Raw genomic sequence first — 13,278 nt, 5'->3', positions numbered from 1 at the left:
TATTGAAGAGTTTTTCATTATTTGACTTATATCTATTGACATTTACCATATTAGAAAATTTTAATTTATAATTCATTGAAAAAGAATGAACATTACATGTTAATATAAACAACATATTTTAGTGAAAGATTATTTTCTAAAACAAAAAAGAATTAGTGATAAGAATAGTACATCTTTTACTATTACAGAAATTTTTACTATTTACTATTACAGAATTTTTTTAACATTTTTATAAATCTCTTTAATGTCTGTCTTAATAAGATAGCTAAATTCTCACATCTTCCTCTGCATATAATTTATTATGATAGGTTGTAGTTGAAGAACACAGCCTCACAAATATATGTAGCTAGAAGAGAAACAAGTATTTTGAAAGATTTTTCAGTTAACTATGGGAATTCCTCTTTGCTATTATACTATGTTTCCCCGAAAATAAGAGAGTCTTATATTTATTTTTCCTCAAGAAGACATCCTGGGGCTTATTTTCAGGGGATGTGTTAATTTACTCACAAAGCCTCAGCTTGCAGCATGCACAGGATGGCCGGGACCTGACAGGGGGAGCCGACCTTGTTGGTGGGGCTGCCTGCACCTTTCAGGTCACCTCTGGGATAGTAGCTGTCACAATGGGGCAGATGAAAAGGGCTGTTCTGCTCGTTTTCTTTAATGCCTCGTGATAAAATGCATGAGTTGTGCAGATATGCTGCGTAGCCACACCCATCACTGGGTCTTATTTTTGGGGTAGGGCTTATATTGTGCAAATGCTTAGAAATCCTGTTAGGGCTTATTTTATGGGTAGGTCTTATTTTAGTGGAAACACAGTACTAAAACTTAGCAAGGAGTATTTCCTAAAGGTTTAACTAAATCACAGAATCTAATGAATTGTGGAATTTAAAACCACATTAATGAACATTTTGCACTCCACTATGTTAAAAGCCATTGGTCTATGTTGTACTTTGAATGAATCCTTTTTAGAAAGCCTGTATTGGTCATTTGGAAAATTTTGGTTCATTGAGTTATTCAGCTTCCCAATACTGACACATTTCATTATCCATATTGAAAAAAAATCATACTTGTTAATACCATCACCATTCTCATTTAAAAAGTATTTAAGTATTAGGAAGCTCTAAAGCTCATGATGGCAAATACAAGGCTTCCAAAATTCTAATTTTCTTGAAACCTTGAATTATATCATTAATAACAAATACTGTCAGTTGTTGTCTTTGAAGTGATAGGCTCACTCCATTCATTTATGAGAAAATGTCTGCCAAATAACAAAGTCTGAATAACCATACTTTGTCAGTTGTTCTTTTAAGATAAAAGCAGTCAGTTCAGCTTGCAACTCAAATAATCACACAAATGCTTTCCATTTAGACAACCACATTGCTTTGGAATGCAGCAAAAGTGCTTTAAGTGCACTTTACATTGTCATTCATAGAATATTAAAATGACATGTACTCAAGGGTCAAAATTTAATAAAATTCATAATTCTACTGCTTCATTACAGATATTCTTAAGTGAAACTGTATTTTTTTTTTTCTGTGAGTGCATGGAAGTGTAAATTTTCATGACTAGTAGTATAATCTTGGGCCACAGTTTTGATTCATGCAAAAGCTTTTGCACTGTTTGTATAAATGTCAAGACAGCTTGGAGCTGGTGGTATCAGTAACCTCCAGGAGTCTATGAACCATACTTTTGAACACCAGTGCCCTAGACATTTTGATATTTCTCTGTTTTAGCTTTAAACTTCCTAGACTAAAAGATGTGTATTTTTCAGTACCTTGACTATATAATTGCTTTCATGTCCTATTATCACTTCTATGTGGAAAAGAGTTAAATTACCAGACCCAAGACTGCCACCCTTAAAACAGCCTGCTTGCAAGGTTATCCCTTAGCTAGTATTTGGAGTCTTAGATTTTGGGAGGCTTCCTACCATTCCTTGATAAGAATGACTCACTGTACCCTAAACTGTCTGTGCAAACATTATGGTTTATGCTGAAGACCTGTTTTCCTTCTGAAGTCTGGAATTCTGTAAGTGTGAAGCAAAGAGGGCATACGTGACCAGCCCCTAATAAAAACCACGGGCAGTGAGTAGCTAATGAGCTTCCCTGGAAGACAATATTTCATATGTCTTGTCACAATTCCTGACTGGAAGAATGAAGCACATCCTGTTTAAATTCACTGTGAAAAGACTCTTGAAAGCTGTGCCTGGTTTCTCCATACTTCACCCCATGTACCTTTTCCCCTTGCTGATTATGCTTTGTATCCTTTCTCTGGATTAAGTCATAGCTGTTGAGTACAACTACATGCTGTACTGTGAGTCTTGTGAGTCCTTTTAGTGAACCTGCAGATAGATAATATTGGGGACCCAACACAACTTCGAACTCAGTCAGTATAAAATAGAACTCCTCCCCTACTTCTCCCCCACCCTAAATCATGATTTTCTATTTCTCCTTAAGGTATCATCACTCTTCTGAATACAGTAGTTATTTCATATTCATTCAGAAATCTTATAACTACTCAATCTTCAATTTCTTTAAAACCTTACTAGTTTCTGGTCAATAATTCTCTATATCGTTAATCTACACACTACTGTTACTAACTTTCATAAAAAGTCATTTGATCAAATTACACCTACTTAAAAACTTACAAAGCCTTCACACTCTTCACAGGATAAAATCTGTACTGCTTATACCATAATGCTCAGAATTATTTACTTACTGATTGATCTATCAACCAACTGGCATCCGGCATATAATACTTTGTGTTATTATTTTAACCTTTGTATATATCTTGTATTCTCAGACAGGTAAAAGTGCTCTGAAATCAAGAACGACTACCTTTGGTTTTTCAAATCCCTAAGAAGTCCTAGCGTAATATTATCTAGCATTTAGCAAACAACTATCATTTATTCAGTGATGAAAAACAATTATTTCTGGCCAAACTAAATTAGGGAAGCCTTTCAAAACTATCAATGGAGAGCTTGATTTCTATTTCCCTTTCTAATCCAATACAGTTCCTAGCATATCATAGGAGTTTAGTTAATTGCAGGTTGAGATCCAATCAACAACAAAATAAAGGCCTCAACAGAAATGTGTATTTTACATCTGCATTTACTATTAAATATTTTGAGGAATTATATGATATATCTAATTGTCATACAATTATACTTTAACTTAATGGAAACAAATGGAAGAATTAACATTTATATAAAGACTGTTTCTTGTTGTATTTTCACTGCAGCTAATACCAACCATTCTGTAGAAAAATAAACCAACTTTTACTGTGAACAGCTTACAAAAGACACTAATCCAAATACATTAACAACCTTACCTAGGTTTGTAAAATAAACACTATCACACGTATTCTTGTAAAATTAATAATTAAAAGTGAAATTTTGAATGGTACTATTTATTATGGAGACAAAACAAAACAAATGGATTAGATCTTAATGCCCCAACCATACTATCATATAAAGTAGATGGTGCTTATGCTTACACTGTTTGCTACAGACTAGTAAACATTAGGCTGGAACTATTATGGATCCTTTACAAGGAAATTTACTTCCCAGGTATCTGAAGAATGTTGTGTCCAGCTATTTCAGCAATAAGATATTCCTATAATTTAAGTTAGCAATGGATTATAGCTTTTATGTAGTATTCTTTAGTTTTATTAATCTTCATTAAATGTAACTTTTCAGCTGTTTTTATTTTTCTACACCTTGGATTCACATTTTTCTTCCTCCAGAAGTTTATAATAGCAGGCAACCAATAATATAATTCAATTTATAAGAATTCATTTTACAGAAAAACTTTAAAAATGTCTCAGGTTTTTTCTGAAAAATAGTTATACTGATCTGGACAATTATACTAATAAATAAACATTACCTCAAGGAAGCGAACAAGCGCTTTTTTAGGGTCTTCTGGGATGGGTAAATATTCAATTTGAGCCTTTGAGAAAATATTCTTTACTTCTGAGAGTTTAAATAGTAACCTTGTCAGTTCAGTCAACTGTTCCATGTACTCTTTTTCTGTTAAAATAAAATTATATAATATTTATATTTGTTACATAAACTCATATAATAAAATATAAAATTGTACATACATGAAAGAAGGGAATGTAGCACTCTTCATTTATGACATGCTTTCTTTTAAAATTTAAATTTCCAAGAAATTAAAAACTTTGAATTAAGTTTCTCTCATTGTAAACATCCTACCCTAAAAAGTTATTCAGGTAAAGCCAACTGATGTAATAAGATATTAAAGTAAATTTGGAACATTTTTTCAGGCCAGCTTTCATGAAATTAACAATGGCTATAAACAATAGCTTTAGGAAAAGGTACAAACCTAGGACTACAGACAACAGAACCATATGGGATATTTTTTAAAAGGTGCATGTATCACTCAATGACTAATACTAAAGCAGAAGACAGGCAAAATATCTAATATAAAACAGGAGGGAATTATTCATAATTATATATTTTCTTTTTAGGGCATTCACAGTGTGATATCTGATTATTTACTTCAGATTTCCACTTTTTTTTTATGATCAGTCTCTTCAGGGTGAAAAAAAAATAGCTTGTCACCTAAGGAGCAAGTTTTTGTTCTTGGCTTCCAAGGAAACAAGTTCTTTTATCTTTATAGCATAGAAATTTGTCATATACAGTAAGAGGAAATTATCAAAAATGGAACAGGCTGCAAAATGAAATAATTTTCTTCTTATATTCATACCTAATTATGAATATATTTTGTATGTTTTCTATTAGTTTACGTAACAAATGATCTATACAGCAAAAGCTTTCCATAGATATCACCATCTCCCCCAAGAAAGCTTACAACACTTACCAACTGCCTGTTCGAGATTCTTATCAATGAACAAATCGTCAGGCCCAGAGAGGTTTTTTATGTACATTTGCAAAACACAACGGATCCATGATCTTACAGTTAAGGCTTGAAAAGATACATAGCCCGAATGAGAAAGTGCTTCACATAATGTGCTGTAAAAACAAGTTGACAAATATTTTTTTAAAACCCCCAAAACAAAAATGACAATATATTTCCTGAGTACAGAGAAATAATGAAAAATATTCTAACATTCTCCCAATGTTGGCTTTGGCCAACTTATTTTTCGGATGAACATACTAATGTAGACATGATTGCTGAAAATCAACACTACAGATATATGCAAAAAGATATGTTAAATATTCTTGTTTTCATTCGCAATGTTCTAATTTTCAAATTTCCTTTTTCCACTGATGGTATATGTGTAGGCTTATCCCAAGGGAAAGAATAAGAAAAAATATGGTTAAAGTGGGAAAAGCAAGGGGCTTATAACTAGCAAGGTGAGATAATAATGAAGGCAGTAGCAAGTAGAATAAAAACAGTAGCCCTTAGAGTAAATAAACAAAGAAGTGGTCATGATTATATCGGTACAAAAAAAAATTAAAGACAAAACATATTCCTGTGTGGGTCTCCTGACATTCCCATTCCCATCCCATCCTTTTCTGCTCCTCCATTCCCCAGGCAGTCATTAGTAAAGATCACCTCACAGAGTTCCTACAAAATGTCTGCCAAAATTTTTTTAAAAATTCTTTCCATGAAGTCAAAGGCCTGGCTACATCTGATTTCTAATTCATTTATAAGTCAGAGTATAAGCATGGGGGTGGTCTTAACCTAAATAGAAAGTGTTATGTAAAGTCAGAAATTTTAAAAATACATATAAATCACAACTCTGAAAATGCTATTTTGAAATACTTTGAATATAACTTGTCATAAAAGAGTACACAAGATATATTAACACAGACTGGTCATTTATAAACTATGTTACTTTCCCAAAGCTATTAAATACTTTTGCATTTTGGTTTCTTCAACTGTTAATAATACACCAATAATATTATTTTTAAAATAAAAATTATTTCAAATAATTTCAGCAAAAGTGTTTATTCAGTAATATAAATGTTCTTTATTATTATAGAATTATCAAGCTTTAGAAGGGATTCTAAAAATAATCCAACTGAAGTTAACTTCCTTACTTTATAACTAAAAGCCCAATAAGAAAATGTAAGATTAATGACTCTGCTTAATGAGCCTCCTTAGGAAAAGATTTACCTGCCAACTACATTTCTCTTCATGTCCACTGACTGGCAACTTAGACAAGAATTACTTTGAACTCTTAGGCCTATATATTTATTTTATTTTCTCCCATCCTGATGTTCCTATTCAAATCTTCCTGATCATTCTACACTATTTCTATTGTAACTTTACTTATTGTATATTTTTTTCTATCAAGCTTTCTCAGATCTCTTCTGTAATGTGGCAGCAAGAGATACTTATAGATAAGAAAGCTATCATTGGCTGGGAGCCATGGCTCACACCTGTAATCCTACAACTTTGGGATATGGAAGAGGGAGGATCACTTGAGGCCAGGAGCAACACAGGGAGATCCTATCTCTAGAAAAAACAGAAAAATTAGCCAGGTGTGGTGATGCATGCCTGTAGTCCCAGCTACTCAGGAGACTGAGACAGGAGGATTGCTTGAGGTTGAGGAGTTTGAGGTTGCAGTGAGCTATAATGACGCCACTATACTCCAGCCTGGGTGACAGAGACCCTGTCTCATGAAAAAAAAAAAAAAAAAAAAAAAAAAAAAAGCAACAATATACCACTGTATTATAGATTCACCAATAACTGTATAATTTCTTTCATAATGGGTAATTGTGGAAAGGTCAATTCAGGGTGGTCATAAGGTACATAAGGTAGTCTAACAAAAACAGTTTTGAAAGGGCTTAACCAAAAACACTTAAAAAAAAAAAAAAAAAAAAAAGAAGGCCAGGAAACATAAGTTAACTCTCCTACTATTATTACTGTCAAAATGCCAATACATCTGCAAGCAAAAACCTGCCAAAGTGAAAGTATAAGCAGGAAAGATCAGTTTTCATTTGTGAAAATCCTTACCTTCCTAGGGTACTGATCTATGACGGACTTGCATTAATGTATATGCTTGAAATAAAAATCACATACCTATTTTGTAGGAAATGACTTAAATATCTTGCTACAACTTGGGGCCAGATGATATCATCCCAACCAAAAAGTTGAATTATTGATATAACTGGCTGAGGCTGAAGATCTGATGGAGCTGTGCTTGGCATGTCCACTGCCAGCAAAGTAAAATCTAGATTAAAAATGAGAGAAACTTAATGTGAGAAATGTGTCAATACTCTCTCTTCCCTTAAAATTATATAGTGATTTTAAAAAGTACCAAATAATAATATGTCCTATTTAAAAATGTAGAACAAATAAAAATCTAAAATGGAACTAAATTCATGTTGTCAAAGAAATTTCTGTAGCATCATCCAGATCTCAAGAAAGGGTCTAGAAGAATCTATCTTAGCATTATCATCACGGATCTACAATGGCTTCTTTGTATCCCAAATTCTAAGCCCGAGGTTTCTGCTAATGTGCCTCTATCATTTAAAAGACCCATTAAAAAGATATTTGTAGCATCCAACTCTTTTCCAATTAAGCTAATTTACTTGCCCCCTGCAATGGGTGAAGAGTTCACTTTCACCTTAGACACTGGACATTCTCTTCTATTAATCAGTGATCTCCTACAATCAATGACACCCTGCTTTCTTCAGAACTCACACAGTCCAGGAACTACAATTCCTTAGTTAACCAAGCTAAAGAAATATACTTTATTTTGTGATTTCCCGGGAATCCATCAACTCAATTTGTACTATATTAATTTGTCAATAAATTGTCCATTAAGCATTGCCTGCTATGAAGCTCTCTCAAATGGTGGCTGTTTATTCTCCCACTCCCCTGATATTACTTGACCTACAGATAGAGTGAGTTTATTTCTTGGTTCACATTGTTGCTTCTAGACTATTTCCCCTTCTTCCTCCCTAGCTTTGAATTTTATATCATCTGATTTTAACAGTCACTAACTCTCCTTGTTCCATTCACCTATTGTTTCCTAGTTCACCTCTCATTCCTTATAGATTGTAGCTCACTATCATTTTCTCCAACAGCATTCCTGTCATAATCCTTTATGATTTTTCTTCCAGTATCATAAGTCTCTCAATTTCTTAGGCCCCTTCTCCTCCAATGAATCTATACTTCATTCTACTTCAGCCATTCACGGCCATGGTGATACTCAGAGACTGTGGCATTACAAAAAATTACAATCTCTATCATTTCGCTTTTTGACACCAAACTAGCTTTTCCAACTCTCTTCTTCTAGGGCCTAACTCCAACCATTCTTTGATTCCATCGGGACCTGCAATCCATTGATCCTACAACTTTTCCCCTATGCCTTCCTCTTTAGACAGCTTGATTACATGGTCCATTATTATACTCATTTGTTTATACCACAAATTCCCTTACTCCTTTCTTGATTTGGTTACTTGCCTAGAAAAAACATCACCTGTTTAATTCTAACTCTCAGCCTTTCCCCCACATGCTTCCCCCACATCCTTTCTCCCTACACCAGCATAGATGACTGGAGAACAACCATACTGACTGATAACACTTTAAATTTATGACTACAAACCTCAAGTAGGCTCTTAGCACTGGCCAGCATTCCTACTACGTTTCCTTAGTAGGAATGAAACACATTCAGTCTTCTATTCTCTTAGAGGACTCTTGCATACATTGTCTTTATTCTTCATTAACCACCAGCACCTTCTCCCCCTTCCTCACATTCGGATAATGGCCTTACTTACTACTTCACAGAGAAATGAGAAACATCAGAAAAGAACTACCACAAGCTTCTACCACACTGACCCAGATGCCTCCATCTGGGCCCATTTACTCTGCCTTCTCTTCTACTACAGATGAACTGAGGCCAAGTCCTCTATAGGATCCCATCTTCTCTTGGCACTAAAACAAAAGTAGCTTTCTTGAACCATCAAACTTTCTTTCATTCTGGAACGTTCCTGTAAATATTATAAATATACTGAAATTTATCACATTTATTGAAAAACAAAAACCTTTGACCCCTCAAGTTAATATCTCCATTTTTCTACTTCTCTTAAACAGTGATATTAAAAAAGATTTATCTACATTTGCAGCCTGCAATTCCAATTTTCACATTTTATCTTGAATCTTCTTCAGTTAGGCCTTTGCCTCTCCATTACATATAAAATGCTCTTCCAGGTCACCAGTGCCTTCTCCCTTGTTAAGTCCACTGATCAGTTCTCAGATCTCATCTCACATGACCCACTAGCAGCACTTGAGCTATTGTTCATTTCCCCTTCCTTGGGTACCAGGGCACCACACTTTCTTGGTTTTCCTCGTATCTCACCCGCACTCATTTTCAGTCTTTCTTGCTTCTCCTTACCCTACAAATCTGAACATAGGAATACCCTAGGGCCCAGTCCTCAAACTTCTCTTATCACCTATACTTACTCAATTAGTGATCTCATCCAGTTTCATGGCTTCAAAGATTATTTATACAAGGATAGTTACCAAATTTAAATCTCCAGCTGGGACCTCTTCTCTGAACCCTAGGCTCATTATCCAAGTGCCTACTTAACATGATTACTTGGATTCTAATGGACATCTAAAACAATATGTCCAAAGTAAAGATCTTCATCTTCCCTCATCCAATCTGCTCTTGCCACAACGTTTCTCATCTCAGCAAATGGCTATAGCTCTCCTCTTTATTTATTTCGGTTACAGTCTCTTACCCACTTAGCAAATTCTGTCAACTCTTTCTTCAAAATATTTTCTTTACCTTCGCATAGAAAATATGACCACTTCTCACCACTGCTCCTGCTACCACTCTAGCCCAAACTGCTCATTTCTGGGTTTTTGTAATAGTTCCCTAATTGGCCACCCTGCTCCTTCTCTTTCCTCCCCATAAGTCTAGTCTCAACCTAGCAGCCAGAAGGATTATATCATTCCTCTACTCAAAACTTTCCAACAGCTTCCAATTTTAGAGTAAAAGCAAAAGATTTTACAACCAAGGCAAACATATACTCGCTTTACAATACCTGTGACTACATCTCTGACTTCTCTTTTTTTCTTATTCCACATGGGCTTTACTGCTTCCCTGTAGTTCCTCAAACACCCCAGACATGCTTCTTGCCCCTGGACTTCAGCATAGTGTGGTCTCTCACCTCCTTTGCCCAAATGTTACTTACTCAGATCTTCCTGACCAATCTATTTCAAATCACAACCTACCTCTGGCCTTCCCCATTCCCATCCTCTATTATATTTTCATTTTTTCCCCACAGCATGTATCACCATCTAACATATTACACATTTTATTTCTTTATTTTCTGGTCTCTTCCCACCAGACTACAAGCTCTATAAGAATAGGTATTCTTGTTCTCTTTTTTGCTGGCATATCCTCAAAGCCTATAAACATGGGTATTTAGTGACTTTTTATTAAATGAAGAAAATCATTCCTTCCTAAAACTATCAAGTCTTTATTTCAAATCAAACTCAAAGCCCACATATTTTGCCTCATATTTATATACCATTTACTTTCAGCACCTAAGACAGCACTGACTAAAATGATGTGGTATTACTTTTGTTGACAGATTGGCAATTGGGATGATGAATGTAAGAAAGGTAAGTCATATGGGCTATTAATGATTGCTTTGGTTAAACTGATTGAATATCAATATTTATTTTCCTAGACATTAAGTAGTTAGAAAACCATTGTCCTGTTATAATTCTTTCATCTTTCATTATAAAGTTTTAATTATAGAAGTGCTCAGAATTCAATATTTTTTCTAATTTATGTCATTCAGTCTTTCACTAGTACTTTCAGTTCAGCTTTCCTCACCTACACCCAGGGAAAATAAGCACTGGTTTAGATTTTAGGCTTTTAAAAGCATTATTTTAAATACATTAAAACTTCATTTAAATACATGTAGTCACCATATGAACTCCTGTCTATCCCAGTGCTTCTTAATATATTTTGGGAAAATATCCCTTTCAGAAAGAAAATGACCTCTCCTTAGTAAACTACATATATGAACATATATTCAAATTCTTGCCTATAATTTCATGTGTTCCAGAGTCCCCTAGACTTTAGGCTAATAATAAAATTAAGTAAAAATTATAACCTAAAATAGAATCTAGAAGTCAGAACAGTAACATTCTACATATTTAATATCATTGTGATCTCATCCTCTTGGTGTTGAAGTGTTATTCATTTTACATTATTTTGCTCTTTATGCTAATTAATTTCATCTTATACCTAGATATCTGCTTATACAATTTGAAAATAAACTACTTGAACCAGACATAATCAAATGCTAATTTACTTTCCAAATATTACATGCACAAGAAAAGTTTATGTACATTCAAAATTTTAATACTGAAAATTATCTTTTATTTTTAGCAAATAATCATTTAATTTTTAATAATAAACAAGCCAAAGGATTCCAATTTAAAAATATGTAATTTGTTTCATTTTTCTGGTTGTCAAAATGCTTGTTACACTAAAGTAAAGCAAGAGTTTACAAAAGAAAATACTGACAAAGAGTCTGCAAAAAGAGAAAGTAATTAGCAAATCAACAATTAACGCTGACCTGCAGCTGTGTCTGCAAGTTGTGAGAGAGGCACTGTCTGTGACATTCTCTGACTCTTCAAAAATGAAAAGAAATGTCTCCATAGTGCACTGGCAACTGCAGCAAGGTGGCGCTCTTTAGCTGATAATGAAGACTGTACAATTAGGTCGACACTGTCCCTTTGAAGTTCCTTACACAATTGTTGATGCATACTCCTAAAAAGAAATAAAAATACAGCTAACATTCAACAAATGCTTACAAAATTCTTTTTAAAATACATTTTGGGCTTTTTTCATTTATGTCATATGAAAACTGAAGGACTGTTTTATATAATTAAAACCTTTATGCTAAGACATTATGCATTTCTGGTTATTTGATGGATGAATGATGGCATATTAAGCACCATAAAGTTAATGTTAATTACTAATGTCAACCATTAATTATATGCTTTTTAATATGTCAGATCCAAATGAGAAACAGGCAGCTTCAGAATGAAGGTCTGCATTTTGCAACTCATATATGACAAGTGATTTTACTTACAATCTAGACATGAAAACAATTTTTTAAACCATTTTCTCCTGAGGGCTTTAGGACATATATGTACCAAGTGGAAGGTAAGTATATCTGGCTTATGTGCGTTAGTTTAAAATGTAAACACTTTCCCTACTTAGAAAAGACAGAGGCATTGTGCTAGTACACAAAACTGTGCTGAATATAATCTTAGTACCTTAGTCCAAAAAAATTCATAATCATTTTCACATAGTAGGAAAATAATAAATATTAAAGTTACTCTTCATAAAATAATAAAACATAATTCAATACTGCCTAAAATTTAGATTCCTCATTTACTAACCTTTGCAACTTAATTCAGTTGAAAATTTAGATATCCCTAGACTTTAACAGAAATACAGCTGAAGGAAATTGAGGTTACCAAAGTAAGAGAGGGAAATACTAAGAGTTTTTCTTAGTGATCTGAAATAGAAGGCATTTATGCAACGTACCTAGCAATTAGTAATAATATGATTATTTTAAACTACTAAATGTACAACCATGCTGTTATTCTTGTTTCTGTTTATATTATTGCCAGATCAACTGAGAGTAAAGAGAAATGTATAAATACCATACTTTCATTTGCTTTTTCCAATTATACAGAAAGCAGTAAAAAATAACGAATGGAAATGAGGCATATTTCCTTCAATAGAAATAGTATTCCACTAAGAAAAATCTAAGCACTTAAAAAATAAAGAAATAGTGTACTAAATTCCAATATTCTTGATGGTTTTTAAAATTAGTTTATCTAGAGGAAATAGACACCTGAAAGAACTACACAAAGCACAAAACTAGTATATGTATCTAAAGCAATTTCACAAAAATACCTAACTGGTTGCAACATCACATCTTAGAACATTTCACTTAACTACACACAGTAATTTAAAAACTCTAAGTATAAATTATATAACATGAGGGCCTTGTACTCCTTTATATTGGAATGCCTGGATAATTACAGGAACACTACCTAATACTATTTGAATTACTCGGGGAAAAAGTGTACAAATGGCTGGGGAGCATATCAAGCAATTCTCATAAAAATTAACCAAATATCTGCTAGGTCCTATTGGTGTAAAAACCTGCCTGAGATGCTTCCAACTTGAACTAGTGGCTAGAGAACAATTTCAAGTCCTTTAGCTTAGAGTGAAATAAATAACAAACCACTAAAATCCACTTGGCAACTAACTCAACTGCCTTTATCAACATAGTTCACA

The 13,278-nt window shown here is 33.6% G+C and overlaps 1 protein-coding gene across 1 annotated transcript in view; it reads right to left on the bottom strand.

Moving 5' to 3' along the window:
• Positions 1-13,278, bottom strand: part of MMS22L (MMS22 like, DNA repair protein) — a 130,201-nt gene that overhangs the window by 31,830 nt on the left and 85,093 nt on the right. The window contains exons 15-18 of the mRNA XM_012769428.2: positions 11,537-11,730; positions 7,011-7,161; positions 4,839-4,990; positions 3,882-4,024 (exon numbers count right to left, since the gene is read on the bottom strand). Coding sequence (XP_012624882.2) covers positions 3,882-4,024; positions 4,839-4,990; positions 7,011-7,161; positions 11,537-11,730 — 640 coding nt within the window. The remainder of the gene's footprint in view (positions 1-3,881; positions 4,025-4,838; positions 4,991-7,010; positions 7,162-11,536; positions 11,731-13,278) is intronic.

The sequence above is a fragment of the Microcebus murinus genome, chromosome 5, assembly GCF_040939455.1.
Source record: "Microcebus murinus isolate Inina chromosome 5, M.murinus_Inina_mat1.0, whole genome shotgun sequence".
Lineage (NCBI taxonomy): Eukaryota > Metazoa > Chordata > Mammalia > Primates > Cheirogaleidae > Microcebus > Microcebus murinus.
The sequence above is the reverse complement of the archived record's forward strand: the minus strand, read 5'-3'. Positions and strand labels throughout refer to the sequence as shown.